Genomic DNA, 27667 nt, shown 5'->3' on the forward strand with positions numbered 1-27667 from the left:
TACTTAATATGTTGGTTGAAGGAACCGCATTTAATTTTAAATTGATATCGTATATGTTCCTTATGTCGTAACTTCAAAAACCTTCCCTTTTCACGAATGTGACTACCGAATTGGACTATTTACCGAATTTTTGGTCACATAAGCAACACGACGGGTGTCACATGTGAAGCAGGATCGGCTTACACTTCCGGAGCACCTGAGACCACCCCAAGTTTTTGGTGGGGTTGGTGTTGATTTGTCTTTAGTGTTCTATGTTGTGTCTCCTGTACTATTATTTGTCCGTTTGTCTTTTTTTTTAGCCATGCCAATGTCAGTTTATTTTCAATCTATGAGTTAAACTGCTACACTGGTATCTTTCGTCCCACTTAAAAAACGTAGGTATTGATTTTCGATGATTACATCGATATATAAATATGATGTCATTATATGCGACTTTGCGACACAAGACTGGCTAGAATGTTTTGTCAACTTCAAGTTTGGGCTTGTCACAAACAGATGAGCACTTTTTTTATGATAGAAGTCAGTGTCAAAGTCCATCAAAAACATCCTAATATAGAAGGAGTTTGCTTATATTTTGAGGTAAGTTGTTTAAAAGTATTTTAGCCTACAGGTTCGTCGCTATTCATCTTATTAATAATTGAGTTTCGAGTGATAGATAAAGCTGCATTGTTTACTTATAAATGGTGTTAATGTATACACATTTCGCTGTCAACATGACTAAGCACATCAATGAATCCACCATAAGAACGATGAAAAAAGGATATTTGCTACAAAAGATGTGTCATTCATCTGATTCCGATTCCGAACCTTTGCTTCAAAGGGGAAAAAGAGGACAGCATACCTTTCTTGGAAAATACGATGCCGAAGTCCAAGAATATATAAGGAACTTACGACTTACTGGTGGGATAGTGGACCGTCCTTTTTTGTTTGCTGCTGCAAGACGGACAATAGTGGCTAAAGATCGGTAGTTATTAAGTAAATTTTGAGGCTCCATTGAACTTTGTAATTCTTGTGTCCAATCCTTTCTACGCCGCATGGGATATGTTCAACGGAAATTAACTAAAGCAGCGCGTAAATTTCCAAATAATTTCGAAAAACAGAAAGAGGAATTTCTGACTGCTATTCTAACTCAAGAAAAATTAGATACCAAGTGACTTCATAATTTTTGATCCGACACACGTGTACAGTGGAGATCACTTTTAACCTCTCATTAAAAGAGTCAGAATCTGCCAGGAGAACTGTTCTAGAACAGTATGTAGAACTGTTAGCCTGTCACCTTTAAAACAGTTCCAGCTAGACCAGTTCTAACCTAGAACTGATTTGGTCAGTTCTACCTAGAACTGCTTTGGACAGTTCTACCTAAACTGATCCTGACAGTTCTACCCTAGAACAATTTTAGACAGTTCTACCAAACAGTTATACGGTTAGAATTGATTTATAAATTCTACGGCTAGAATTGATTTATAAATTTTACGGCTAGAATTGATTTAAGAACTATTTGTATTTGATATATTAAGGCTTCGGCAAAATAGCGATTTATATAGAGTTTTGCTATTTTGCCGGTCTTATTTTATATTTTTAAACAAGAGATGTGTGTGACTGTTCCATGTCAGGAGCCTGTAATTCAGTGATTTTAATTTGTTGACGCGTTACATAAATTATGTTTTTTCGTTCCTTTTTTTGTACGTAAATTAGGCCGTTATTTTATCATTTTAATTATTTTACTTTTGTCATTCCGGGAGTCGGGGTGACTCGTATAACAAATTATTTGACCTCATTAACCAAATGTAATAACTTGTTTCCTAATCCACTATTATAAATAAATATGCTTTTGATTTAAACTTAAACTGACCATATTTGCTCTTCATCATGTAAATCTATGAACATGTAGCTGCACACGGCAGTATACAGTTATATTTTTAGGCAAGGATGGATTGTACAAATGATAGAAATTATACAAGTATTGGAAAACAATGACTTCAAAATTTTGTTTGCATCAGCTTAATATAGCAGCATGTCCTCTTTTTATTCAAAATATTGAATCGTAAACAAATATTATATCTGTTTACGAGTAGTTTTCCTACCTTTAACGGACCCGTTTAACAAACATCTTTTTACTGCATCAACCTAAACTGACATTATTTGCTCTTTTTTCTGCAAATCTATATAGCTGCACAGTAATTCAGTTATAATTTTCGATCAAGACGGACTGTAATATAAAGATACAGCAATATTGGAAAACAATGACCACAATTTTTTTTTCGCATCAATTTATAGTGCCAGCATGTCCTCATTTTATTCAAATATTGAATCGTTAAGAAATATCAGTAGTTTTCATACCTCAGACTGACTCTTCTAATAAAATCTTTTGACCGCATCAACCTAAACTGACCATATTTTTTTTTAATGTAAATCTATATAGCTGCACAGTAATTCAGTTATAATTTCACATCAAGAGAGACTGTAGTATACAAATTACCGCAATATTGGAAATGAATGACCACAATTTTTTTCTCTGGCATCAATTGAGATACCAGCATTTCCTTTTTTTATTCAAAATATTGAATCGTAAACAAATATCTGTAGTTTTCATACCTCAGACTGACTTGTGTAATTCAATCTTTTCACCACATCAACCCAAACTGACCATATTTGCTTTTTTATGTAAATCTATATAGCTGCACAGTAATTCAGTTATAATTTTAGGGACTGTAGTACACAAATAACCGCAATATTGGAAATCAATGACCATAATTTTTTTCGCATCATTTGAGAGTGCCAGCATTTCCTCTTTTTATTCAAAATATTGCATCTGAAACACATATCAGCAGTTTCATACCTCAGACTGACTCATGTAACAAAATTAATTGTCTGCATCAATCAAAATTGACCATATTTGACAGCATCAACCAAAACTGACCATATTTGACTGCATCAATCAAAACTTACCATACATGTATGTGCTCTTTTTTTTATGTAAATCTTATAGTCGCATAGTAAACCCGTAATATTTTTATGTAGGCAATGGTAGGGATGGATTGAATATTTCAAATGATAGCAATATTGGAACACAATGACTACAAAATTTTGTTTGCATCAATTTATAGTGCCAGCATGTCCTCTTTTTATTCTAAAAATTGCATCGTAAACAAATATCAGTAGTTTTCATACCTCAGACTGACCATGCTGACTGGTACAAAAAAAATATTTGTCTGTATCAACCAAAAATTACCATATTATGTAAATATAAATAGCCGCAAAGTAAATAACTTATATTTGATATCAGGATGGATTGTATAATTCAAATGATAGCAATATTGGAAAACAATGACTACAAAAGTATGCTCGCATCAGTTTATAGTGCCAGCATGTCCTCTTTTTATTCAAAATTTTGAATCATAAACTAATTTCAGTTGTATTGATATCACAGACTGACTCATATAAACAAATTATTTGTCCACTTTAACAAAAACTGACCATATTTGACAGCATCAACCAAAACTGACCATATGTGACAGCATCAACCAAAACTGACCATATTTGCACTTTATTATGTAAATCTTAATATATCTATAGATATATCTAGCCGCATAGTAATTTACTTACATTGTATAGTTACATATCACGATGGATTGTATTATTTAAATGACAGCAATATTCATGATATTGGAACACATTGACTACAAAAATATTTCAACATCAATTTAGAGAACAAACATGTCCTCTTTTTATTCAAAATAGTGAATCGTAAACAAATTTCAGTAGTTTCGATATATCAGACTGAGTCATTTTAACAAAATTATTTGACCGCATCAACCAAAACTGAACATATTTACACTTTATCATGTAAATATTTATGGCCTCATTGTAAACCAATAATATTTCTATATATATATATATAGCTATGTCAGGACGGATTATATGATGAAGATGACACCAACTTTGGAACACAATTACTACCATGACTACAAAAGTTTGTCCACATCAATTTAGAGTGCCCATATTTTCTCTCTGTATCCATAATATTATTAATAATTAACCGTCACTAAAGTCAGTGCCTTTCGACTTTTGTGTGACGGGTTGGTCTGTGCATAAATTAGTCGCGCTTGCTGGGGAGTATGATTTAAACTCCTTGGTTGTAGTGACGCACACTACAGAGTCTTCTAGATGGTTCCAATCTACTGCAGTGCGCACAAAGATGGAGGGTTTGGAACTGGTCAGTCTTAGTATTAGGAACTACATGTATGACCGCAAGTTTGTTGTTACGGACTTGTTGGTCTATAATGTTCTCAGTTACAAAATTGTTATATGTTGTACCTCTTATTTGTCGTTTGGGTTTTTTGAAGATGGCAAAGAAGAATGATTGATTTTGTTTGTAGCCTAAAGTCCAGGGGCAAATGTTTCATTCATGTTCAGATCGAGTATATTTTTCTGACGTCCCAGACTCCCAGATATCATTTATAATTGTTATGGGTAAGTCTGTCTAAATTGTCAAATGCCCTTACTGCAGTGACATCACTTAAAACTGTTCTACAGTCCCGACTGATTTAGTCAGTTCTGCTGACAGTTCTACTGTTAGAACTGATTTGGACAGTTCTACCCTAGAACTGATCCTGACAATTTTAGACAGTTCTATACTAGAACTGTTCATGACAGTTTTACCTAGAACTGATTTAGTCAGTTCTACCTAGAACTGATTTTGACAGTTCTTCTTAGAACAGTTCTAGGGTAGAACTGTTCTAGGTAGAACTGTTCTAGGAAAGTTTATAACTGTTCTGTGACAGATTATTCTGACAGTTCTAATGAGAGGTTAGAAGTGATCTCCACTGTATACAATTTTGTTTGTGTGAATAAATAAACTGTGACATTTGAAGGCTAATTACCAGTCAGTACGTACTTGTTTTCAAAAAAAGTTTTGTATTTGTAAATATGTTTATTAAATATTTAAAGTTTCATTAATTTAGTATAATTTGTTAAACAAAAGATAAACTTATGAAAAAAAGGTCAGTCAGTGTAATTGCTCACAAAATAAACACAAATTTTAGTTACACAATAAAACTGTCAAATCGGCTTTGGTTATTGTTTGTTACCTTTTGTCCTTTATTGATTTTTTGTATGGATCACTGGTGTTGTTTTAACAGTTTCACAGTTCAAATGAGGTCGTGTTAAGGAAAACCAGGTGAACGTTGTAAATTCCCGAGAAGATTATTTACATTTATCTAAGCTGCATTTGTATTCGCGTGTATTCATTTTCGCGGAAATATACCTACCGCGAAATTCGTGAAAATAGGTACACCACTAAAAAGTATATGTACAGTATTTAATAATCAATTGATACTCACAATAAACTTACGAAGTAAAGGCTTTGTTTAGCATACTTAGCCTTTTTATTAGATAAACACATCTTTTTTTTATTTTTGTTTTCTAAAGCAATAGAAAATAAATATTTATTTATCTAGTATTATATTGTTTGCTGGTTTTGATCCTTGAACAATGGACTTTATTGATTAAATATATCTAATACTGAATGCTGAATTTTCAACAATGTATAGCTTAAAGGATATGTTTTTGATAGAAAGATGTGATAGTTTTCTGATCCATACTAAAATCAGTGACCTATTTACAAATGTTAAAAAGACATTTCCTAGATTTCTGGTCTGCGAAGATTAACATTTCTCATTTCTCTCACAGAATTTGAATGAAAGAGCTTCACACTAACTTTTAGAAAGATGTTAGTGCCGTTCGACATCTTAAAGTCGTAAAAACCTTATGAGAATTGAAGTTAAGTAATAAACAAGTTCATTATATTTACAGTTTTCGCATATGTGAGGTTAGAAATAAACATGATGTTACGTAAGCTCTCAAAAATTATATAACAGCTAACGTTAAATTGTACCTAATTTTCCCTCATATCATTCGTATTCACCGTGATTTTTGGAAGATTCATTCATCCATGCAAGTATAAACATGATAAACATAAATTGTTTTATATCTTTTATGTGTCCATTTCTGTCAAAAACGTCGTTTATTCTTTCCCGGTTCGTGAACACCGTGAAGGGGAATTATCGAATCTGAATGATGTCAACACTGACATGTCGCCGCAAAAATACTTGTGTATTTATTCGAGCGTCTCTGATGAGTCTTTTGTAGACGAAACGCGCGTCTGGCGTATTAAAAAAAAAATTAGTACTGGTATCTATGATGAGTTTATTTATAAATTTATTAAAATTGTATAGGAGTACCCTTTAATATAAATGATGTAAATTGATCTCCTTAAAATTTGGGATATATATTCTTGAAAAGCTGATAAATACCGAGATTAAATTAACATAATTATTAATTGTGGAAGGTGTATTGTACCATGGTGTATAGTGTAAAGGGGAATACTGTAACAGTGTAATGTGCGATCGGAAATGGTGTGAATGTACAGTGTGCGACATTCAAAACGATATATATTGATACGAACTGATTTTTGATTTTATACATTAAATTGTGATACAAATTCGATTTTTAAAATATATAAATAATTTTGTAGTCGCACGCTTTCTTTGTTTTTGTATGTTGTATGATGCAAAGGTGGTCGGAGGGCAGAAAGATAATCAAACAAAAGGATTTGTCTGTAAAAAAATTCTGTTATTTCATTAATGAATACTACCAGACTAAGAGAATATTCATTGTTAAGGTTAAACTGAGTCTGAATTTATTCCTAATAATTATAGAATAATGATCAACATTGTAAATGTATACGTGCATTATGTTTCACATGTTTGATCAGTCTTTACATTTATGAAAATTATTTGTAACGTATGAGCACCAATAAACAGGAATGCGTACCCAAAATTAGCTAAATATCTAAATTTTGAACGTCGTGAATGAAAAGAATACGGCGTAATTCTAATTCAAAAGGGAATTTTAAGTATTTGCACCTCACAAAAAAGCAATTAATGTTTTACAACATAAATCATAACAATATTAAATGCTATCATAATGCCAATTATTTTATGTATAGCAATATGTTCATAATCTTTAAAATGAATCTGAGATTCATTTGATAAATAAAATGTCCATCTGTAAATATTTGACATTTGTATTTATTTATATCATATTCAAGCTATTTTCGGAGAAAAAGTTCACAAGCAGGAATGCATGTTTTTTATACAATTTCAATTCTTTTTTTTCCTTTCTTTTATTAGTTAAACCTTATAGCATCTAAATATGTGTACTATGATACGATTTTGAAAACTGTATTCATTGTGTGTTGACCAGCTATACTACAGATGTCTTGATTCATTCACATTATACACCCTGTCCATACGCACACTATCAGTTTGCATTCACAAAATTTCCGGATAAAATGTCAATGAATCCGGAGTCAAAATACTTGAGATAGGTAGATTGACATCTGAATTCAACTATTATATTAGTATATTTAATGACGTAAATGCATATAAGTGCACATGCTTTCTATTTACCATTGTGCGCTAAAATACTGTTTTCAGGCTTAAGTATTAATTTCACCCGCGAATGTGATTTTTCTCTTTTTTTTTCTATCTAAGGAAAAGGTAACTTAAATTCGTACTGCATTTTTTTTTTTTTTTTAAACTATTTGCATTCGAGCGTCACTGATGATTCTTTGTAGACTTGACTCGCGGCTGGTGTACAATATATTAATTCTGGTATTTTTCATATCTACATGGCTAATTTAAATAGATTCTTGTGATAGTATGACTGTGTATTTATTCATAAAACGTCTGAAAACAAGATATTCTTCAAACCAAAGTTTCCCTGTAGAATATTTGGATTTATTGAAGAAATTCAGGAAATCTTTAAAATTTGAGATGTTTTATGTGACCAAAGTAAGTCTATATAAGAGGTCCAAATGAACATAGTGTGTTAGTCTTAAGAAATATATACGAAAAAATCTGAAACATTGCATGCCACAGGGTTTCACTTCACATGGAAAATGTATCTATACAATATATATCGAGTTGATTATATGAAGGACACTCAATATAAAGATATGATATATAAAAAATATGCATCAAGATTATAAAGCAAACTGAGTGTCCTAAATTTATATTTTTATTGGTTTGTACAAACTGGGATTTGCAATAGGTGTATGCAAAAAAGTTATGTATAATCCCAAGAGACAAATGAAATAGTCGATCTTTAAAATGTATATTCAAATAGTAGCTGTACATATACACTTTTTTCTTTTCACAACTATCCACCATTACTTTCAACTGTCTTGTGCAAGAATTTTCACATTATTACAAATTTTAATACAGTCAGGTGGTTTAACTTCATCATTTTCTCCGCCAATCACTCAATTCAAATGGAAACAAAAATTCAGCAACAATCTTTTGTTGACCAGTCAGCGATCTGAGGTTCACGTATTGCTATTCTTTTTGTAAAAAAGCCACTTGATTTAAGATGTCAAAAGTACTTTAGTATGGCAGATTTAGCGAGTCTAGCGTACACACTATACGCCTGGTATCTTTGATGATATTTGTTTAACTAATTTAGCGTATTTTTAGTTTATTTTAGCTGACTTTGCAAGTATTTTTTATACGATTTTCCAATTTTATTTTTATAACAAAGATATATATTCATTCGTATATTTAACGAGATTAACTTGTGAACACATTAAACATGTTCACCACATTGTAAATAAAAAAGAAGGCATAAGAAATATTTCTATACCTCATTGGTAGTCTTTACTTGCTTTCCATAGGTTTAAGTACTCTCAATTTTTCAAACGACATATTGGCAAAGTCATATTGGCACAGCTACATAAGTTCGACTTCGAAAACATTTTGTCTTTCTGTATTAAACTCGTTTATCCCTTTATGAACTTATACAAGCTTAATTATAACGACCACATTACCACAACAGTGTTATATTGTTTCACTCATTCAATCAGTTAGTCTTTATTTCCATCTTTTCGTCTTTTTTCTGTCTGTTCCTCTATCCGCCTGTTTTACATATCAATTACACTTGACTAAATATCTAACCACTACTTCACAGTGAGACCCTGACAAAAACCGATACTAACGAAATTGTGGAAAATGTGGAATATATTAAGTTTGTTTTGTTAAAAATCATATCAATGATAAATATTGTGCTAGCTATAATTATAACTATTTATTCACCATTTTGTTTTAGCTTGCAGTAGCAGACGTGGTATATAATCCGGGACAATCAGGTATATTTTTTGTCAGATGTTATGAAATTGAAGAACAAAAATCGTTAATGTCTATTGTTTATTGAAACTACTTAAATAATCACTGTTATGATTTAATCCGTTAATGCTTGAAAACGCATCTTGAATATTATGTTATGTCTTTTTCAACACTAACCGAAAAAAATAAAAAAATCAAACGCAAGGTTTCAGAGAAATTTACTTAGCTAGCGGCACGGAGGGGTAATAAAAAATGAATGTTTTTATTATAAAGTAGAAAGGGTTGCTTCCATGTATTCTTTTTAATTTAAAATGTCTATAGATCTGTTATCCCATGACTTTTTTCTTATTATAAAAATGTTGGTGAGATCACTTTCATAGAAAATGTCCATTCAATTACGACAGGAAATTATCGTTAACGATATTGTTTTGTTGTATTAATTCAAAATAAACACCAGTCAGTCCATGTTTTCTTATTAGCTCACTTTTTCAAATGAAATATGAGCTTTTGCCGTCCGTCCGGTGTAATCTATTTCAAACATTTTCTTAACATATTCCAACTAAACCTATGCTGAATGATCCTTATGGTATTTAAAATGCAATTTGTGTTTTATTGTATATTTCGTAAAAAAACATGGATGTCAGGCTAAACATAGAACATAGGGGTAAAACGCAATTTTTGGCCTTTATCTCAAAAACTAAAGCAGTTAAAAATATCTGACATGTAGTATAAATGTTCATCATGTCAAGTTCTATCAGCCCTGATATGTTCAGATGAATATAACAAACCATGGTTGGGTTGCTGCCACAACATTGTTAAATCTCAGGACTTTTTGAAGCTTTTGTTTATTATCTTAAATATTATTATAAATAAAGACAACCTATAAACAGTAAAAATGTTAAGCAAAGTAAGATCTGTAAATGATCGGGTTTAAGGACTAATATTGTCAAAAGACCATTAAAGATGTTCGCTACTCAGTTTCAAAATAAATAGCTTTTAATAAACTAGAATAGATTGATAGGGGATAAATTACGGAATCCAAAAAGCAAAAAAATATATAGAGGTCAATGTGCTTGTTTTCGAAATAATAACCATTTTTCATAGCTTTATCTGTGACAAGTTAAAGTTCTCAAAAAATATTAAAAAATAAATAAGATTTTATAAGACTTTTACAAATGGCTTATAATTATACATGCAAAAGATTTATAAAAAGAAAAATGGGATTCAAAGGGCAAAATTTGTTAAGGCATTCAAATGGATAAAACCAGAGGATTGCGAAAATCTGACAAAAATTCCAAAACGTGAAAAGCGAACATCCTTAAGGAATTAATGACAGTTATAAAGAATTTTGAACAATTTGTTTATCAGGTTTTTCTCATTTAAAAAATCGTCTCCTCTGAAACTGCTAAACCAAGTTGAAGCTGAATGGTTCTTAGGCTATCTAGGATTGTTTTATTTTCTGTTTTCTCTGAAAACATGACCGCCATGGCTAAAAATAGAACATATGGTAAAATACAGGTTTTTACTTAAATCACAAAAACTTAAGCATTTAGCAATGTTTAGAGCAAATCAAACAAGAAAATAAAGTATTCATTAGGTCAAGGTCTACCTGCTCTGAAATAATAAGCCACATCGGGAATCTGGCTTTTTGGCTCCTGCATTGATGGTTTTATAGCCAGACTATTTACTGAATATTAAAATGAAGATTCAAGTCGATATAAAGTTAAACAATTTAATAAACGATCCAACTAGAATATAAACGATGTTACAATATTGAGTCCGGTGTTAAGGGTTTAAGAACCTATCCAAAACTGAATATAAATTATTTCTCAGAAGTATATAAAACAGAATAATAAAGAAATACATGTAATTAGGGATTAAGCAATTATTGTCCATTGTATAGATAATCTGCTAAACCTGTGTTTGACACGTAGATACGAAGTCCATTATCGGATTAGCAGACACATATATTTTAAACCAAAAGATAATTGTGTGGTAATATTTGAGTTCATAATGACAATTAAAAGATATAATAATTAGAGTCAGAAATATCATAGTCCAAATAATTAACATGCTATTCATCCGGTCATAGTTTTAAAGGGAAACTTCGCAAAAAAATCAAAAATTGATATTATGTCCATTCTGTATAAAAATTCTCAAATTTATAGATATTAAAGTTTTATTCCGCTAGATAAGAGATCACCATCGATTTTAAATTTTGAGTATCAATTCTCTGCGTTCCGCCATTTTGTCATCGTCTACGATCAAAAATCACGATATGTCTATAAACCACAAAGGACCAAAACTACAGTAACCGATGTAGTCGTAATTGCGTGTCGATATCTTGTCAATCGTACGGTTGTTTTATCTGACTGACTAACTTGATACGGAAAATGTTCTTATTTTTTTTTTAAATAACCATAGTCTGTTATTTTTAAACTGTTAATATTGGAATTAATTAAAAAGTCAAAGTTCAAATCATAAATAAGTGTTCCGTGAAAATTGTTTTCGAAAATGTAATTCGTTCATAATTCTTTAAAGTAATAAACTTTATTCAAATAAATTCGGATCTTCCCTCATCTGATCACCAGCATGGCTTAAGGTATTACTCCCAAAGGTATTGTGAGGGGTGTGAGGTGACACGTCCAGGTATTCAAGCGATTTCCTGTCGGGCTTGCAAGTTCATGCATCGTTTCACTTCTGTAGGTATTGATCGGTGTACACGGCCGATAACTTATAACTTTCCATTTTGAACTATCATGTTTATATTAAATATACATCTCTGTCTTGCGTGTCCGAAAGTGATATAATATACTAGACATTACTTAACTCATACGCTTGTTTATAAATAACATTTCTGGTGTAAAGAATATTATTTATAAAAATATAAATAATACATAAAAAAAAGATTTGAAGAAATAAAAATCTATTTACATATTTTTTCTAAGGGTTAATTTAGGAAAATGTAATATAAACTCGTTGTCAATAGTAAAGGACAGATTGGAACATACCAGAAATATTGATTTTAAAAAATGTACGCATTTGCCGACGATTCGTTTATACGCCTGGATAGAAAGTTACGGAACTATAGCGCAATTTAAATTATATACATGTATACATTGAACATAAGAAAGAAACATACATTTTGTGTAAATTGGAGTAAAAGTTTTGTAAATAGACTAGTCCACATATGCCAACAGTATGTAATCAACGAATTCGATAGACTATTGTATACCAAAAGAAGAAGAAGAAGAACGAACTATACAAATCAGTTGAAAAAGGCTTTAGTTAACTCATCAGATGGATAAAAATACAAATACTATAAATACAATTGGAAGTTTTCGTTTTTGCAATTTGAGAGTAAATGATGTATCAAACGTTCATGTAATATGTGTCTCTGGATATAAAAAAAATCATCCTCAACACCTACTTCCGTATGGGACTTCCCCTTTCAGTGACCTGCAAATTTAACAGATGATACACTTTCTAAGATTTTTATCCAACAACGACCCACTGCTCTACATGTGTTACTAACAGCCTAAGATAGCAATTCTTTTGTTAGGTCAATTCTCTTTCGTACAATACCAGAAAACATGGAAAATAAGTTCTTTAAATTTTGACTCTGGAATTAATACCATTTTTTCGTGCGACAAACTTTATTTCTGGCGATGAACAGACATGGGCGGAAAACAATAAAAAGATAGGTTTAATATTTGTTCGTTCATTTAACATGTATAATATGAATATCATTTAGTACACTTTGGTCTATACAAATGCAGAATATACCATGATGGTTTGATTTCGTCAAAAGATATAAGAGATCTGATAAATAGATTATCACTTCGATATTGCAAGACGCCCATTTATAACTTTGCACTTTTGCATACCAAACTTTGGCAAAAAGATAAGTCATTTGATTAAATAAGAAGTTGTGGTTTGTTTACTTGGGAGACACTTACCCAAAAGAAGTGGACTTAAGCAGCTATATAAGTCACGGTATGGCCTTCAACAGTGAACAAAATTAAAAGTATATTGTATAATTCAACTAAATGTGAATTCATGGTTGTGAGTTAGTACGTCTGGAGCTCTTCCTCTATGGCGCTTGTACCTCGGAAAACTTATACAGCTTGTTTCAAGAACAACCGGGTTCAGACTGTTCTGAAATCGATATTGTCACTTATGCATTCACCCAATTCAATATTACCATCAAAGAGAGTAAATTCGGGGCAACAAAGACATTCCGTCAATAACGGCATAACTATGCATTTAGTACACGAACACCAATCCGGCTGTGTTAAACTGGCGAGGGTTGCTAAGGATATCTTGATTTCGGGAACTTTCTGCAGCTTCCATTTTATGGAGCTCTTCTTCGGTATACTCTGGCTCTAGTGCGTACCCAAATTAACCATACTCGTCAAAATCGCCCTCTCTTGAACGGACTGGAACCACTGTTAGTACTATCAACCTCTTTTCTTTTTTTTTTACTATCAACCTCCGAACAAGACATTTTTAGTTACGATTTTATGATTAATTTTGGGACAATATAAACACTGTCCTATAGAAACAAGCACGCACAAATCATGAGAGAAATATATGTGAGTAAAAGTTAATTGAATTAGCAAAGTTAATATCCTTTGGTCTCGAATGTATGTTAACTAATTTTAAAATGTGTTTTTATAGGCTAGCTCAAATCCTCATCCAAATAATATAATCTATATGTAATAATCCCTTCCTACCACACCAAGATTTAATGCCGAGCGGTAGACATATTTAAGGTACTAATTAAGTATAATTAAATGAACAATAGATAACAATAATTAATCATAAATGTGCAAAGATTTAAAAACATTTTTTTTTCTTTATTCGTACAATTATATACCGCTTCGGTAGAGTTATCTTCAGATAGTTTCAGATATTAATTAATACATGGGTTTCAAAAGTCTAAATGTAAGTGTTCTCGTACATTTTTTTGCCTAATAAAGACAATCTAAATGATTTGGTAAAGCTATTTCTAATTTCTAAGTTCCCCTTTTTTATGAGACTTAAATCAAGGACAAGAGGTGTATATCATTTTATTCTGACACATGAATTAAGTTTCCCGTCTTTAACCGAAAACTGTTTATTTCTTAGTAAATTAATTTATTTGAATTCAAATAAATAATAGCACCAAATATAATTAAATAATTCCACGGCGATCTATTTTTATTTGTCACCTGTATTTTTAATGTGTGTATTAAATGCTCCCTTGTTTTAGAATCCACTGATCCGAATAGACAGTCACACCTGGCAAGGTGTGCCCTAGAGGCGTGGTTAAATACCGAAGTGCAAATAACAATTTACCTTTAAACAAGCCATCTACGAGTATTGCCACAGAACCGTGAATACACACATCGTATACACCTAGTCATAGCAGAGATAGTAAAAGGTCAATAAGAGTACACCAACATATTGTCTTTACAGATTATTGTAGTTTAATTTGTTCACCTTATCAGTCCGAAAATGCATTAATTAAAAATAATTTTATAACTTTTTGTGTTGTCTAAAAAAATAATTCGAATATATACGTTTAACATAGAAAATTTATCTCATGAATGTGTACAATTGCACGTCTGTGCGTTTTATCTTCTTATTATCGGCTGGTTATTAGATAAAGCATAAGTCATCGGCGCGCTTACGATTACGTTAAAATATGATTAAAAACCAAGACTTTTAATGATTGTATTTTAAATCCCGGCATGCAAAAACCAGGAGAAAACGTCACGACCTACAGGAAGTAGTAAATATTTTTTCATTAATTATTGAATTTCTCCTTTATTACTGCACATTTAGCGATAAAACTTTGTGAATATATATATTATCTCATTATGAACATATTTAAACCATAAGAAAAAAATCGCGAATTTTCCCTTTAAGGAAATGTTGCAGTTTTCAATTTTCATCCTGAATATTATAATAAATACAGATACACTGTAAACAGCAAACATGTCCATCAAAGTGCTACAAATAGGTCTATATGATCAAAATACTCAATTGGCCCCTTAAAGTGTTATTGCCCTTATAAGACCATTTCTCATGATTTGAAAATTTAATTCGCTTACTGTAAAATAAATATTCGCCTTTGCAACTGGCGAATCAAGTTCAGCTTAACTTTGAATGAATGAGTTTCAGTGTAATAGGAATATATTTTGTATTTCTTCTTTCCTTGTACTTCAAAAAGCAGGGGTAAAATGACAATATTAAGCCACGGATTGAACATCAAAAATAATCATTGATGAAAGATTCCAGCCAAAATTAACAGATGATGGATAAAGGTTCTAATACGGCCTCTTGTTTATATTACACATGAATAATCTATGTATCATATTTCTGAAAAAAATAATACCGCTATAAATACCAAATAAGGAAAAATACAACATATACTTTTGGTGAACAAACACTGCGTCTTGATTATATTAAGAAAATAACACAATATAAACTAAATTTAAAAAAATGAATAAAAAAGATATGCCATTCACTGTGTAGATGTTTCAATGAACAACGCTCTTAAATTGCAGTATGGACAGAGGCTATCGACATACTAAAGGCTACTTTTATGAAAAAAAAGAAAATAGCTAGGGTAAGAGGAATGTTTGCTTCAACAAATACAGTTACGTTCACAAAGTGGTTACCTGCTAATTTTCCTGTGGAAGGTGTTACGTGTGGTTGTGGAAGACACCTAAAAACGCCAAACTCGCTGTTAGTTCACTTACGAAGGAAAAGCTCTGCCGACCGAAAAAATGTTAAGTTATTCAAAAAGGGAATATAATCCAAATAATATTAATGGTTTTGGAGACGTTACATAGTGCCATGCATATCTTATTCTGAATACATTAACGACGACTGAACATAAAAAGAATATCAAAGTGCATTATATTAACAATTCTTTAACGAGATTAATACCACAGTGGATATGTTTCATGTTTGACAATATTTTATAGACGCTTGTTCAATTCAAATGTCATCACACAGTTTTACATAATAAAGATACAAAAGTTGCATCTTGTACTTTTATTCTCCAATACATTTGATGAAATCAATTCATTTGCAACTTATCATCGATTATAATATCTTAACTGCAAACACAGCAGATTGATGGAAAAGAAAAAAGACTGTCTTTCATTCCGTTTTTCGGAATTCAACTTTTTTGTGTTTGAAAGGGTTTAATTCATGCAATCTGATAAAAATACAGCCTCTGTCCGACATTTTCTTATTATGATATGAAAGCGATTTCTATTTAAATACCTTTCGGGGTTTTTTGCTTTTTTATTGATTATACTGGATGAGTTTGCCATTTGATGAAGGACTTTTTCGTTTTGAATTTTCCTTCGACTTCGGTATTTTTTTATATTCTACATTTTACTGACTTTTTGGCGGATATGTTAAGTACCAAAAGAGAAATACAACGATATCTTGTCAGATCATTGTAATATAAGCAAATCTAAGACATAGGATGTTATATAATCCCGATCAGAGACTGGGTTAGGTAATTAATGGATTAAATGATGTTTTACCTGATAATGTATTTTTTGTTTCTTTTTGTTGTTCATGGTCTTGAAAAATTGCGTTTTTTCATTCAATTTCCAAATCACGTCATCATTAGGCTCAGATAATGTACATGCTGTATACACCAAAGAATCTTTAAATAATCATAAGAAACAGTAAGCAATATTTTAGTATGTGATATGGAATAATTGTCAATGAGAAACACTATCTACAATAGTCAGAACGAAGTGGAAGCAAGCAACTATGGGTTCTTGTCAAACCATGAACAAAGGGCAACACCCAAACAGCACAGTAAAAGAAACTTCAAATAATTTGAAATCATGACAATGCCGTCGTAGAAAAAACATGATAGCAAGACATTAAACAGTACACAACAAATAATATACATGATATAGAACACGTAAAGAGAAAAACAATTATCCCGTCATGAAACGGACAGCTTTCATGTGCTCCATTAGGATGAGATAATCCTGATGCATATGCGACACCCGGGTGTTATATCTGTTTTGTCATGCATGTAAGTACAAACCGGGGGATCATTCTTTTTCAGTAAATCATTATCCAAGAAATGACGATAGGATTGTGTTTTCATCAATTGGAACAAATCCATCGCCCTGTCTGAAACAAAACAAAAACAGCCAACGGATTCATGCTGGCGTCTGTTAACATTTTGAAGTTTCAATTTCAAATTTACCACTCGGTGTGGTGTTAGTGTCTCACACGTAATTAACTAAACAAAATTACGTTCCCATTGATAAATCTCAATGTTTACATGTAGTTTACATCATGTTTTGCCTACATGCAAACACTAGTCAATGTAGGCCTTGTGTAGTTTAAGTGTACACTAAACTAGGCATTTAGAACATCAATTTTGCCATATGTATTTAAAGAAGAAACGATTTTTTTAATAAAAATTGATATTTATAACAAATAATAATAAAGTTCTTTACAGAAACATTTGTATTAACTTTATTTTTTGGTGTTAATAAAACACATAACGTAGCTTTATTAACCCCTTATCAAGACTCAAAGCATCATCATTTCAGAACAAATAATTCATTTGAAAAGTTCTTCCCGAATTGACTGGACATACACTGAAATATTTGCCATTGGTCTTACTCAAACAACGATTCACTCATAAATGCATTACTAAAAAAAGTGTGAGGTAAATTGTTTTGTTTGTCTAGTTTCTCAGATCCGTTAAAATACACTTAGAAATATATAGAAAAAACATTATCCCCTCCTTTTGCCAAAGACTCATAGGAGAACAAATACCAACAACAGAAAAAGAAACAAACATAAAAGATAGGAATGTAGTGATCATCTCAATCCTTTTTCTTCGTCTGTAAGATGACAATGACGCAGCCTACGTTTTCTAATGCGTTACCGATACATCTTTAGTACATTCAAACTACTGCAAATCATCAAAATGGCGTTCATAAAGGAGCAACGACTTCATTTCAAAAAGGAGGGCGGGAGGGTCTGAGTGGGATTTTTTTTTCGCGCAAACATTTTTATTCATTTTTTATCGATGCTAGCATTCAAATATTTTTTTCCATATTTGACACTATAATGTATGGGGAAGCTCTGGATTCAGATTTATTTTGTTTATCAAATTGGGGATCAGAATATTTTTCTAGGAAGGATCCATTCCCCTCCCCCTTTTTTGAAGTCAAATGGTTGTTCCCTAACTGCTATACATGACGTTTGGTGTGAATACGGTATAAGATTGCAACACACGTAATGTTGTCATTTTAGCGGTATTTTCAGCATTGCAATACAGGGGTTTTAAAATCCATATCACACTTTTCTTAAAGTGTCGCGTACGAAGTCAGGAATATGGTAGTTGATATTAATAGTACGCTTCTTTGCAGTTTTGCGTTTGCGCAGGGACGTTAAGGGCTTTTCAAGAAAATTCCAATCTTTATACACAGCAAAATTCATATTGAACTCAAAGTTGATTTTCTCTGTATAAAGGCCAAAATGTACGTCAAAGGCGAAAACAGGGGTAAAAGGGTCTATCATGGATTTCCTCCCAAACTTGTATTCATAAAAAACATAGATAAACAGTGTCACATTTCCCATAAATATCAAAGAAGCTAGTGCACGATGACATCGGATCGTCCTGGTTTTTGGCTTCCTGAAATCAAAATAACTTATTTTACTTGAAAATTGCTGTGAAGATTCCTTTATTCAAACGCTATAAAACTAGGCAAAGCAATTAAAAAAAAAGAACTGTGGCCTTTCCACCTGTACAAAAATGAAGTGGTTTAGTATAGCTCTTACACCTGCCCTTTTTAATCAAATTGGATCGGCTGCCGGAAAAACTAAGTGATTTTTTTTTGTATTACCGCGATGCGTTTCATATTTTATAACGACATGCTGGAGCAAATGCACTATTATTCTTTTTATGCTTGTCATGCATGCTCAAGTTTATGAAGGATCAAATTGAGAACTGCATTTCTTCAGATAATTTGAAATGTGACAAGCTGGATTTTCAAACTACTTGATAATAATCCTCAAGTAATTTGCATTTCACCTGTGGTGTATTATCGCAAATGACAGAAGCGGATTCATGTGTGTTCGGGCCAACTTTTGGAGCAACCATTATATGGTTAATGCATACGCTTTTTACATGTCGTACTCCAAACGTCGCTTAAGTGTTATAGGCAACATCCCCTTCTTTTTGGATTCCGGACCAGTTACCTTCTGTAGTTCTCATTTTGCATTTGCAAGTGAAAGTTTATTATACAAAATATTAACATACTAGGTCTGTCCTAATGAATGTATATTGTGAACCTTTATCATTTTTTTATTTCACTTATATTCTTTGTTTGTTCTTCGTCATTGATAATGTTACAAATATAAATACAAACTTCCTACCCGCATATACATATTCAGATTTAACTTGTTATCAGTCCAAAGTGAGAACTGGTATCGATTTGAAAATCATGATTGGGAGGTATTTTTGACGGCTGATTTTTTTTATTCTGAATATTCATTTTCACCAGCCAGCCTTATGACTGGCTTGCTAACGTTTTATTTTGTTCCGAATGATATCCTGCATTGGAAGGACAGAAAATTCCTTTTTATCCCGTCTGGAGTAATTTCTTTCTCTTTATAACTTTTTTGGTAAAATGTTCTACCCACTTTTCTAAATTATTTGGAATATTCAAAATGACAAACCAGCATTACCAATGGGGGATACCATTCCCCTCTCTAGAATGAGCGACTAATAATATTTGCACTTGCGATCCACTTGTGGTAAGGTTAAGCAGCTGCGACATCAAGTACCCAAGAAAAAGTATGTGTTGCATTTTTCTTTTTGTAATCAGTTCTTCATTTTAATTGTTAACTCTATTCGGTCCTTTTTTTATAAGTTATCCTGACTTTTTTTACATGAATTGTTATTCAGCCTTTTTGTTTGGCAAAGTTGCTCATACTGACTTTTTTTACCCAAAACTCGTCCTGTCTTTTTCTGAAATATCATTCTCGCTCACCCCTTCCCCGTCCCTCCCTTAACCTTATAGTTTGTAACCTCTCAATACATAGTTCCTTTATACCCGCGTCCACCAATAAAAATGAATAGCCTAGATTGAGCAAAAGTGCTAAAGTGGTATTCAACACAATCAATGAATTGTTTTTACATTATAAAGTGCATATATAATGTGGAGGTTTATCGCAAAGCATAAATGATAATGATAGATCTAAAATTGCGATTCGGCCTTATGCAATTTATAAATTGTTTTTATATTTGTTTGTTTTTTTCACTATTTCAGGTATTTTGTTGTCAATTTCTATCCTAGTATGACTTCTGTCAGAAACTGTTTTATCAGTGGTGTAAAATGTAATCATTGCCGACACAACGCAGGAGAATGAAGCAAGGTTATCTTGGAGAGATGATGATGATGATGGTGATGATGATGATGATGATGATGATGATGATGATGATGATGATGATGATGATGATGATGATGATGATGATGATGATGATGATGATGATGATGATGATGATTGATGATGATGATGACTTAAATGAATAAACTTGTCATACATCGTAGACAAAAAAATGTTTAATTCATTTCCATCAACACTTGTCATACATCGTAGACAAGACATTGTTATTTCTTGCATCAAAGACAAGATAACTATAATTAAAGTAACTTTCCAACTTCCTCAATTTAAATAAACAATAAAATAACTAAACAGAATTCAAGTAAAGTGTTGTGTTCACTGTTTGGAACAGGTGCGTATATACTAGGGTCAAGGTCACTGGCCATCTCTGGTCTGGTGGTTATGATTTGTTTGTTTAAACATAGATATTACATTACGCCTCATAGAGAAGTTAAGCTTATTCATTTCTTGAGACCTAAAGGCGAAATATCAATAAGAATCAACTGTACATACATTCTACGTAATATAACGGCACTATTGAATGTGCTTTACTTTTGCTGAAAAAAAATAACTCAAAAAGTAGACACGTAAAACAATCTTATCCTAAAGTAAATGCTAATAAAATGACGTTTTTCTTTTGCAAGGAGAGTCTTTAATAAGTCGAAACTAGTGATAAGGTTTGCCAAACACTAGATAAGCACTTTTGTAAAAAGATTCTTTCAATGAACATATCAATCATGATTTGATTTTTCAGACAAGAAGTCGTAAACGCATTCGAACACATATATCTGCATTCGAGGTTGCTGACTATTTTTGTAAAAAAATATAGATGAACAAATTTAGTATTTCAATTGTTCATTACTAACTTACTTCATTAATATTCAATTATTGACTCGTTTTGTTCTTAATTTCAGGAGAATTTTCAAACTTGTAGAATAATCTCACAACATCAGAAGCCAAACTTTTGGCGAGTTTTTAAACAGGTATATTCGAATGACTGTCAGAAAAAAGAAAATCGTCGAAATCAAGATAATCAATTGTAGATTTATTCTTCCTAACATAACGGCACTATTGAATGTCGTCTACTTTTGCTGAAAAATTTACCTAAAAAAAAAGGCTCGTAAAACAGTCTTATCCAAAAGCAAATGCTAATAAAGTGATGTTTTTTTCCTTTTCAAGGAGAGGTTTTAAACAGTCGAAACTAGTTACAAGGTATACACCAAAATAAATAAGCACTTTTATGAAAAGATGCTTTCAATAAACATAACAATGGAAACTTCATATTTCAGACAATTGGTCGTAAACGCATGCGAACGTATATATCTGCATTCGAGGTTACTGATAATTTTTTGGTAAAAAAATATAAATGAACTTATACAAAGTTAGTGTATACTGTTTTCCATTGTATAATGATTACTATCTGCATTGATATTCAATTATTGACTTTTTTTCTATTATTAATTTCAGTAGAATTTCCAAACTTATGGAATACCCTTACAACATAAGAATCAAAACTTTTGGCGACTTTTATTGTTTGTTTTATAGAGATTAACATAATAACACAATGTTCACTGCTGTGCCTCTATTTTTAACATTTTTACTTATTATGTCTGTTTGTTTTGATAAATTTTTTATAAGACAATCATACAAGTGAGAGGTTTACCTAGCTTTAAAACCAGGTTTAATCCACCAGTTTTTATAAAAGAAAATGCATGTACTAAGTCATGATTATGACAGTTGATGTTGATTGGTTTGATATGGTCATTATTTTCTATTGTACTTTGATTACTATCTTCATTAATATGCAATCTTTCACTATTTCCTATTATTAATTTCAGGAGCATTTCCAAACTTATGGAATGATCTAACAACATCAGGGTCAAAACATTTGGAGACATTTACAAAAGGTTTATTCGAATGACTGTTAGAATAAACTATACATCAATATCAAGATAATCAACTGTACATTTATTCTACCTAATATAACGGCACTATTGAATGTAGTTCACTATTGCTAAAAAAATATGAAAAAAGTAGGCACGTAAAATAGTCTTTCCTATAAACAATTCTGAATAAAATGACGTTTTCTTTTGCAAGGAGAGTCTATAAAAAGTTGAAACTAGAGGAAAAGTATGCACAAAAATATATAAGCACGGTTATAACAAAATTATTTCAATGAACATAACAATGGTAGGGTCATTTTTCAGACAATTAGTCTTAAACGCATTCGAAAACATATATGTCTATATAACTTTTTGTCTATATGTCTGTTGTTTGTCTATATGCCTTTTTGTGTTTCTTTCTTATATATAATGTGGCTTTGTACTTATACATCCCATCATTGTATTATTGTGCAATGGTAAATGTTTGTTAATATATTTGTTTGTTTTATAGGGATTAAGATAATAACACAATGTTGACTGCTGTGCCTCTATTTTTGACATTTTGTACCTGTTTTGCCTGTTTGTTTTGTTCACAAATAGTTGTCAATATAATGGATTTTAATACGACAGTCATACAAAGGAGAGGTTTAACAAGCTTTAAAATCAATTTAATCAACCATTTTTTATAGAAAGAAAATGCCTGTACCAAGTCAGGAATATGACAGTTGGTGTTCATTGGTTTGGTATGGTCACTATTTTCTATTGTACATAAATTACTAACTTCATTAATGTTCAATTATTGACTCTTTTTATTATTAATTTTAGGAGGATTTCCAAACTTGTGGAATAATCGCACAACATCAGAAGAAAAAGTTTGGCGACTTTTATAAACAGGTAAATTCGATTGACTGTTAGAAAAAAGCAATATATCAAGATCAAGATTATCAACTGTACATGCATTCTATCTAATATAACGGCACTATTAAATGTGGTTTAATTTTGCTGAAAACCAAATAAAAAAGGTATGCACGCAAAACGGTCTTATCCAAAAGCAATTACAAATGAATTGATTTTTTTTCTTCTACTGCAAGGAGAGTCTTTAAAAAGTCGAAACAAGTGACAAAGTATAATAAAAAAGAATAAGTAAAGACTTTTATCAAAAGACGCTTTCAACAAACATCATAAAATTGAGAATGGAAATGGGGAATGTGTCAAAGAGACAACAACCCGACTAAACAAAAAACAACAGCAGAGGGTCACCAACAGGTCTTCAATGTAGCGAGAAATTTCCGCACCCGGAGGCGTCCTTCAGCTGGCCCCTAAACAAATATATACTAGTCCAGTGATAATGAACGCCATACTAATTTCCAAATTGTACACAAGAAACTAAAATTAAAATAATACAAGACTAACAAAGGCCAGAGGCTCCTGACTTGGGACAGGCGCAACAATGCGGCGGGGTTAAACATGTTTGTGAGATCTCAACCCTCCCCCTATACCCCTAACCAATGTAGAAAAGTAAAATGGTAAGTTCATAGTTCAGACAATTAGTCGTAAACGCATTCAATCAAATATATCTGAGTTCAAGATTACTGATTATTTTTGTAAAAAAATCTAAATGAACTTAAACAAACTAAGTGTACACTTATAAAGTGTTCTTTATTCTTTTGTGTGCATTGACGTCAAACATTTGCTATTTTGAAATAAAAAATACATTTTGCAAATTACTCTGCAATTTTTTAAGTTCATTGTTTGGAAATATGTAACAATCATCTTTTGACATCAACTCATAAAAATCTTTTCTTGAATGCGATTTGAAATTTGTAATATTCGTGAGATTACACATTTTGATTTCATGAGGATATTTAAAAAAAAAATAAGTTTGTGTTAAAATGAGTTAATTTTTCAACAGTTTATATAAATAAAACATTTGTATATGCTTGTTTAAGAAAAAAATATATTTTAATTTCATTGTAAAAAGTATATATTAAAATTGCTGACCTTAAGCATTTTTTGATTTGACTTTACATATTGAAAATGAAAAATGCTCCAACGTGGAGCATTTTTCAATTTGACATCAAATATTGAAAAATGAAAAATGCTCCAATATGGAGCATTTTTATATTTTATATTTTGACATTATAAATTGAAAAAAGAAAACTTATTCCGAACATGAGTAGTATTTATATATTATATATATGATAACATTGAGAATAGAAATAGGTAATGCGCAAAAGAGACAGCAATTCGACCAAAGTGCAGACAACAGCCAAAGGCCACCAATGAATCTTTAATAAACCTCTAGTCAACAAACACACATCAATGCGCACAGTAATGCTCATTTCAAAAGAAGTCCGAGTTCGATGTCAGAACAAGTAATGTAGTATATGTATTTGATTTTAACGACATCAATCTCTGTATTACTAAAATATATTACACCATGGTTTTCTGTATCGCAAACTAGTCATTACATTCACTCAATGGTATCAACGGTACAATGACACCATTCGCTAGAAAAAAATACAAATCAACACACAGACATGTTATATGTTCAGATCTATACATCAAATCTTATTCTGTAACGGTAATATTCTATACAAAACACAAATATGTCGGCATTCACCTCAAAACCTAACCAAACAGGCTTATTCAAAAGGGATACAGTTACGATACTGTCCATAAGAATGGCATATTTTAGTATGAATATTTATTTACTCAATGACATATGGTTTTTGCATTGTAAATAAACAAATTTATTATAAAACAAGTTGTTGGCATAAAACGGTTTATGTTCTTTTCACATATTTTATGATGATATCATACAAAAACCCCGAATGAGAGAGATTATGCTAGAAATTCAGTTGATGCAGACATTATCTTTCAATCAGATTAATTTATGTCTGGAACGGGCATTTCAGTAATTGATAGTAGTCCGTTGTTAATGTATGTATGTATCATTGTCATTTAGCTTAGTTTTGAAATATATTAGACCCGAAACCACAATTAATTCCTTTATCATTTCTTTATAACGTTTTGTCGCATTAAAAACAAATCTATTTTTTTTTGTTTTGTGTGTGTGTGTGTAATGCACAGTACGTCAAAACAAAAAATATCAAGTATACATCATACACATTTGGTAAATACATATCCATACCTCTTAGGCAATTCAAGAGATGTTCCGAAAAGTGTAATTATACCGTTTTTGTACCTGGCCTAATCACTATTTCCATATAAACATCAGTTAAAATGAAAAATCCAAAAGTTTTATTTAAGCTCTCTTCTATCATTTCCACCCCAGAAAAACTAAGAAATCTGAGGAAGGGAAAGAAAAAAATAAAGACAAAATACACTATTATTAAAGGGAACTATATTCGTAGACAACGAAAAGCGGGATCATTAATTGTGGTTTTGGGCCAATAAGATATCTGACTCTGAGTTTTACTGTGCGTGATTTCGTGTCTATGTTTATTCTTCATTGTTTAGAGGTGTTAGATGGTCTAACAATACATATGTATGTCCAAGTCAGGAGCCTCCGTCTTTTGTTAGTCTTGTTTATGTGTTGTCAATTGAATTAATTGTTTTCTAAATATTGGACTTGTGTGTAACTTCTATTTTCAATGCATATGTACACATGTTAAGGGGTCAGCTGCATGAAGCCCGCCTTCGGTCGCAGAAATTTCCCGCTGTGTTGAAGACCGATTGGTGATCTTGAGCTCTTTTTTGCCTTTTGATCGGGTTGTTGCCTTTGTTACACGTTCCACATTACCATTCTTAATGTTATCATACACATTTAAGGATAATTGTCCTGTTCCAGACACGTGTAGGTATTCAGTCGTGTGTTCTGCGGGTAAACTAATTAATAAAAATTCACATCTTTTTGGTCATAATTGTACCTTTTAGTATATTTCTCATGTTCAAAATTAGGTGATACACACATAGTGCACACGTATACATAATTAACAAGTTCTTCAAGATGTTTTAAAATACTGTCGACAATTTGAATATTTAAAACACATATATTAAAACAAATTTCATTTCATTCTAGATCTACTCATTAAAAATTAAAAAAAATTATGCAGTTTTGATCATCCTTTTAAATTTTTATATTGCGAAATAATTTCAATTCAAAATGAAACATGCATTTTTTCATTTTTCAACCTTTAAGTCAAATTACAAAATACTTAATGTCAGCAATTCCAATTTTTCTTCTGAAATGAACTTATATTATTTTTCCTTTCTAAAACAAGCATCTGCAAATCATTTGATGTATTCAAACTGTTGAAATTTTATCTTTTTTTAATATCCTCGTGAAATCAAAAAAAAATAATTCCATATAGATAACAAATTTTAAATATCATTAAGAAAATGATTTTTCAAAAGTCACTTCAAAAGAGTTTTGCCTTATGTTTAAAGTGTGAAGAGCAATTTGCTATATTCATTTTTTTCTGTTAAAAATGCCATTTTTTGGCGTAAATATACACGGTCTTCTGTTGTACATTGATTACCTATAGTACTTCATTTATTTATTATTCAATTATTGACTATTTTTTATTATTAATTTCAGGAGAATTTCTCAACTTGTGGAATAATCTTTAAACAGAAGAACAAAAACTTTCGGCGACTTTTACAAGGTTTGGACCTACTTAAAAAAAAAACTTTAAGCATAACAAAACCCTGGATTTTTTGTCAAGTAGATAGCTACGAAGCTTCCCTTTTCATCTAGTACGAACAACAGTCTTGCCGTAGAACTTTTTTTATTAACTTTTCTGTAAGGTGGGGTAGGGTGTTCGACCCTAACTCTGGATCTAGTTTAATAATAATAAAAAAAAAATCAAACAATACCCTGGATTTGTTTTCTCAGGTACACCTCATCTACCTTACTTCCCTTTTGCGCATCGTGCAGACAGATGAATTGCCGAAGAACATTTGTTTATTAACTTTTCTGTAAGGGTTGGAGAGGGTGTCAGACCCCTACGTTAGACATACTTGGAAAAAAACTAAGCCGAAGAACATCCTGAACTTTTTCTCAGACAGACCTCAGCAACCTAGCTTCTCTCTGCACCTAGTGAGACAAAAGAGTTGCCGTAGAACATTTTTTTTAACATGTGGGAACGATATCCGGTCACAACTTTGGACCTACTTTAAAAACAAAATAAGCCGTAAAAC

At 31.4% G+C, this 27667-nt stretch overlaps 1 protein-coding gene and 1 long non-coding RNA gene across 6 annotated transcripts in view; both read left to right on the forward strand.

Annotated features, from left to right (window-relative positions):
* LOC143071100 (uncharacterized) overlaps positions 1–16217 on the forward strand; it is a 117307-nt gene extending 101090 nt beyond the window's left edge. For all 5 annotated transcript variants that reach the window (XM_076245205.1, XM_076245197.1, XM_076245202.1 and 2 more), the window contains 2 exons: positions 9166–9205; positions 15737–16217. In XM_076245205.1, the coding sequence (XP_076101320.1) occupies positions 9166–9205; positions 15737–15987 (291 nt within the window). In that variant the 3' untranslated portion in view covers positions 15988–16217. The remainder of the gene's footprint in view (positions 1–9165; positions 9206–15736) is intronic.
* A 6322-nt stretch (positions 16218–22539) lies between these two features.
* LOC143071069 (uncharacterized) overlaps positions 22540–27667 on the forward strand; it is an 89785-nt gene continuing 84657 nt past the window's right edge. Inside the window, exons 1-2 of the long non-coding RNA XR_012976779.1 lie at positions 22540–23395; positions 27066–27132. This is a non-coding gene — a long non-coding RNA (uncharacterized LOC143071069). The remainder of the gene's footprint in view (positions 23396–27065; positions 27133–27667) is intronic.

This window comes from Mytilus galloprovincialis, chromosome 1, assembly GCF_965363235.1.
Source record: "Mytilus galloprovincialis chromosome 1, xbMytGall1.hap1.1, whole genome shotgun sequence".
Classification (NCBI taxonomy): domain Eukaryota; kingdom Metazoa; phylum Mollusca; class Bivalvia; order Mytilida; family Mytilidae; genus Mytilus; species Mytilus galloprovincialis.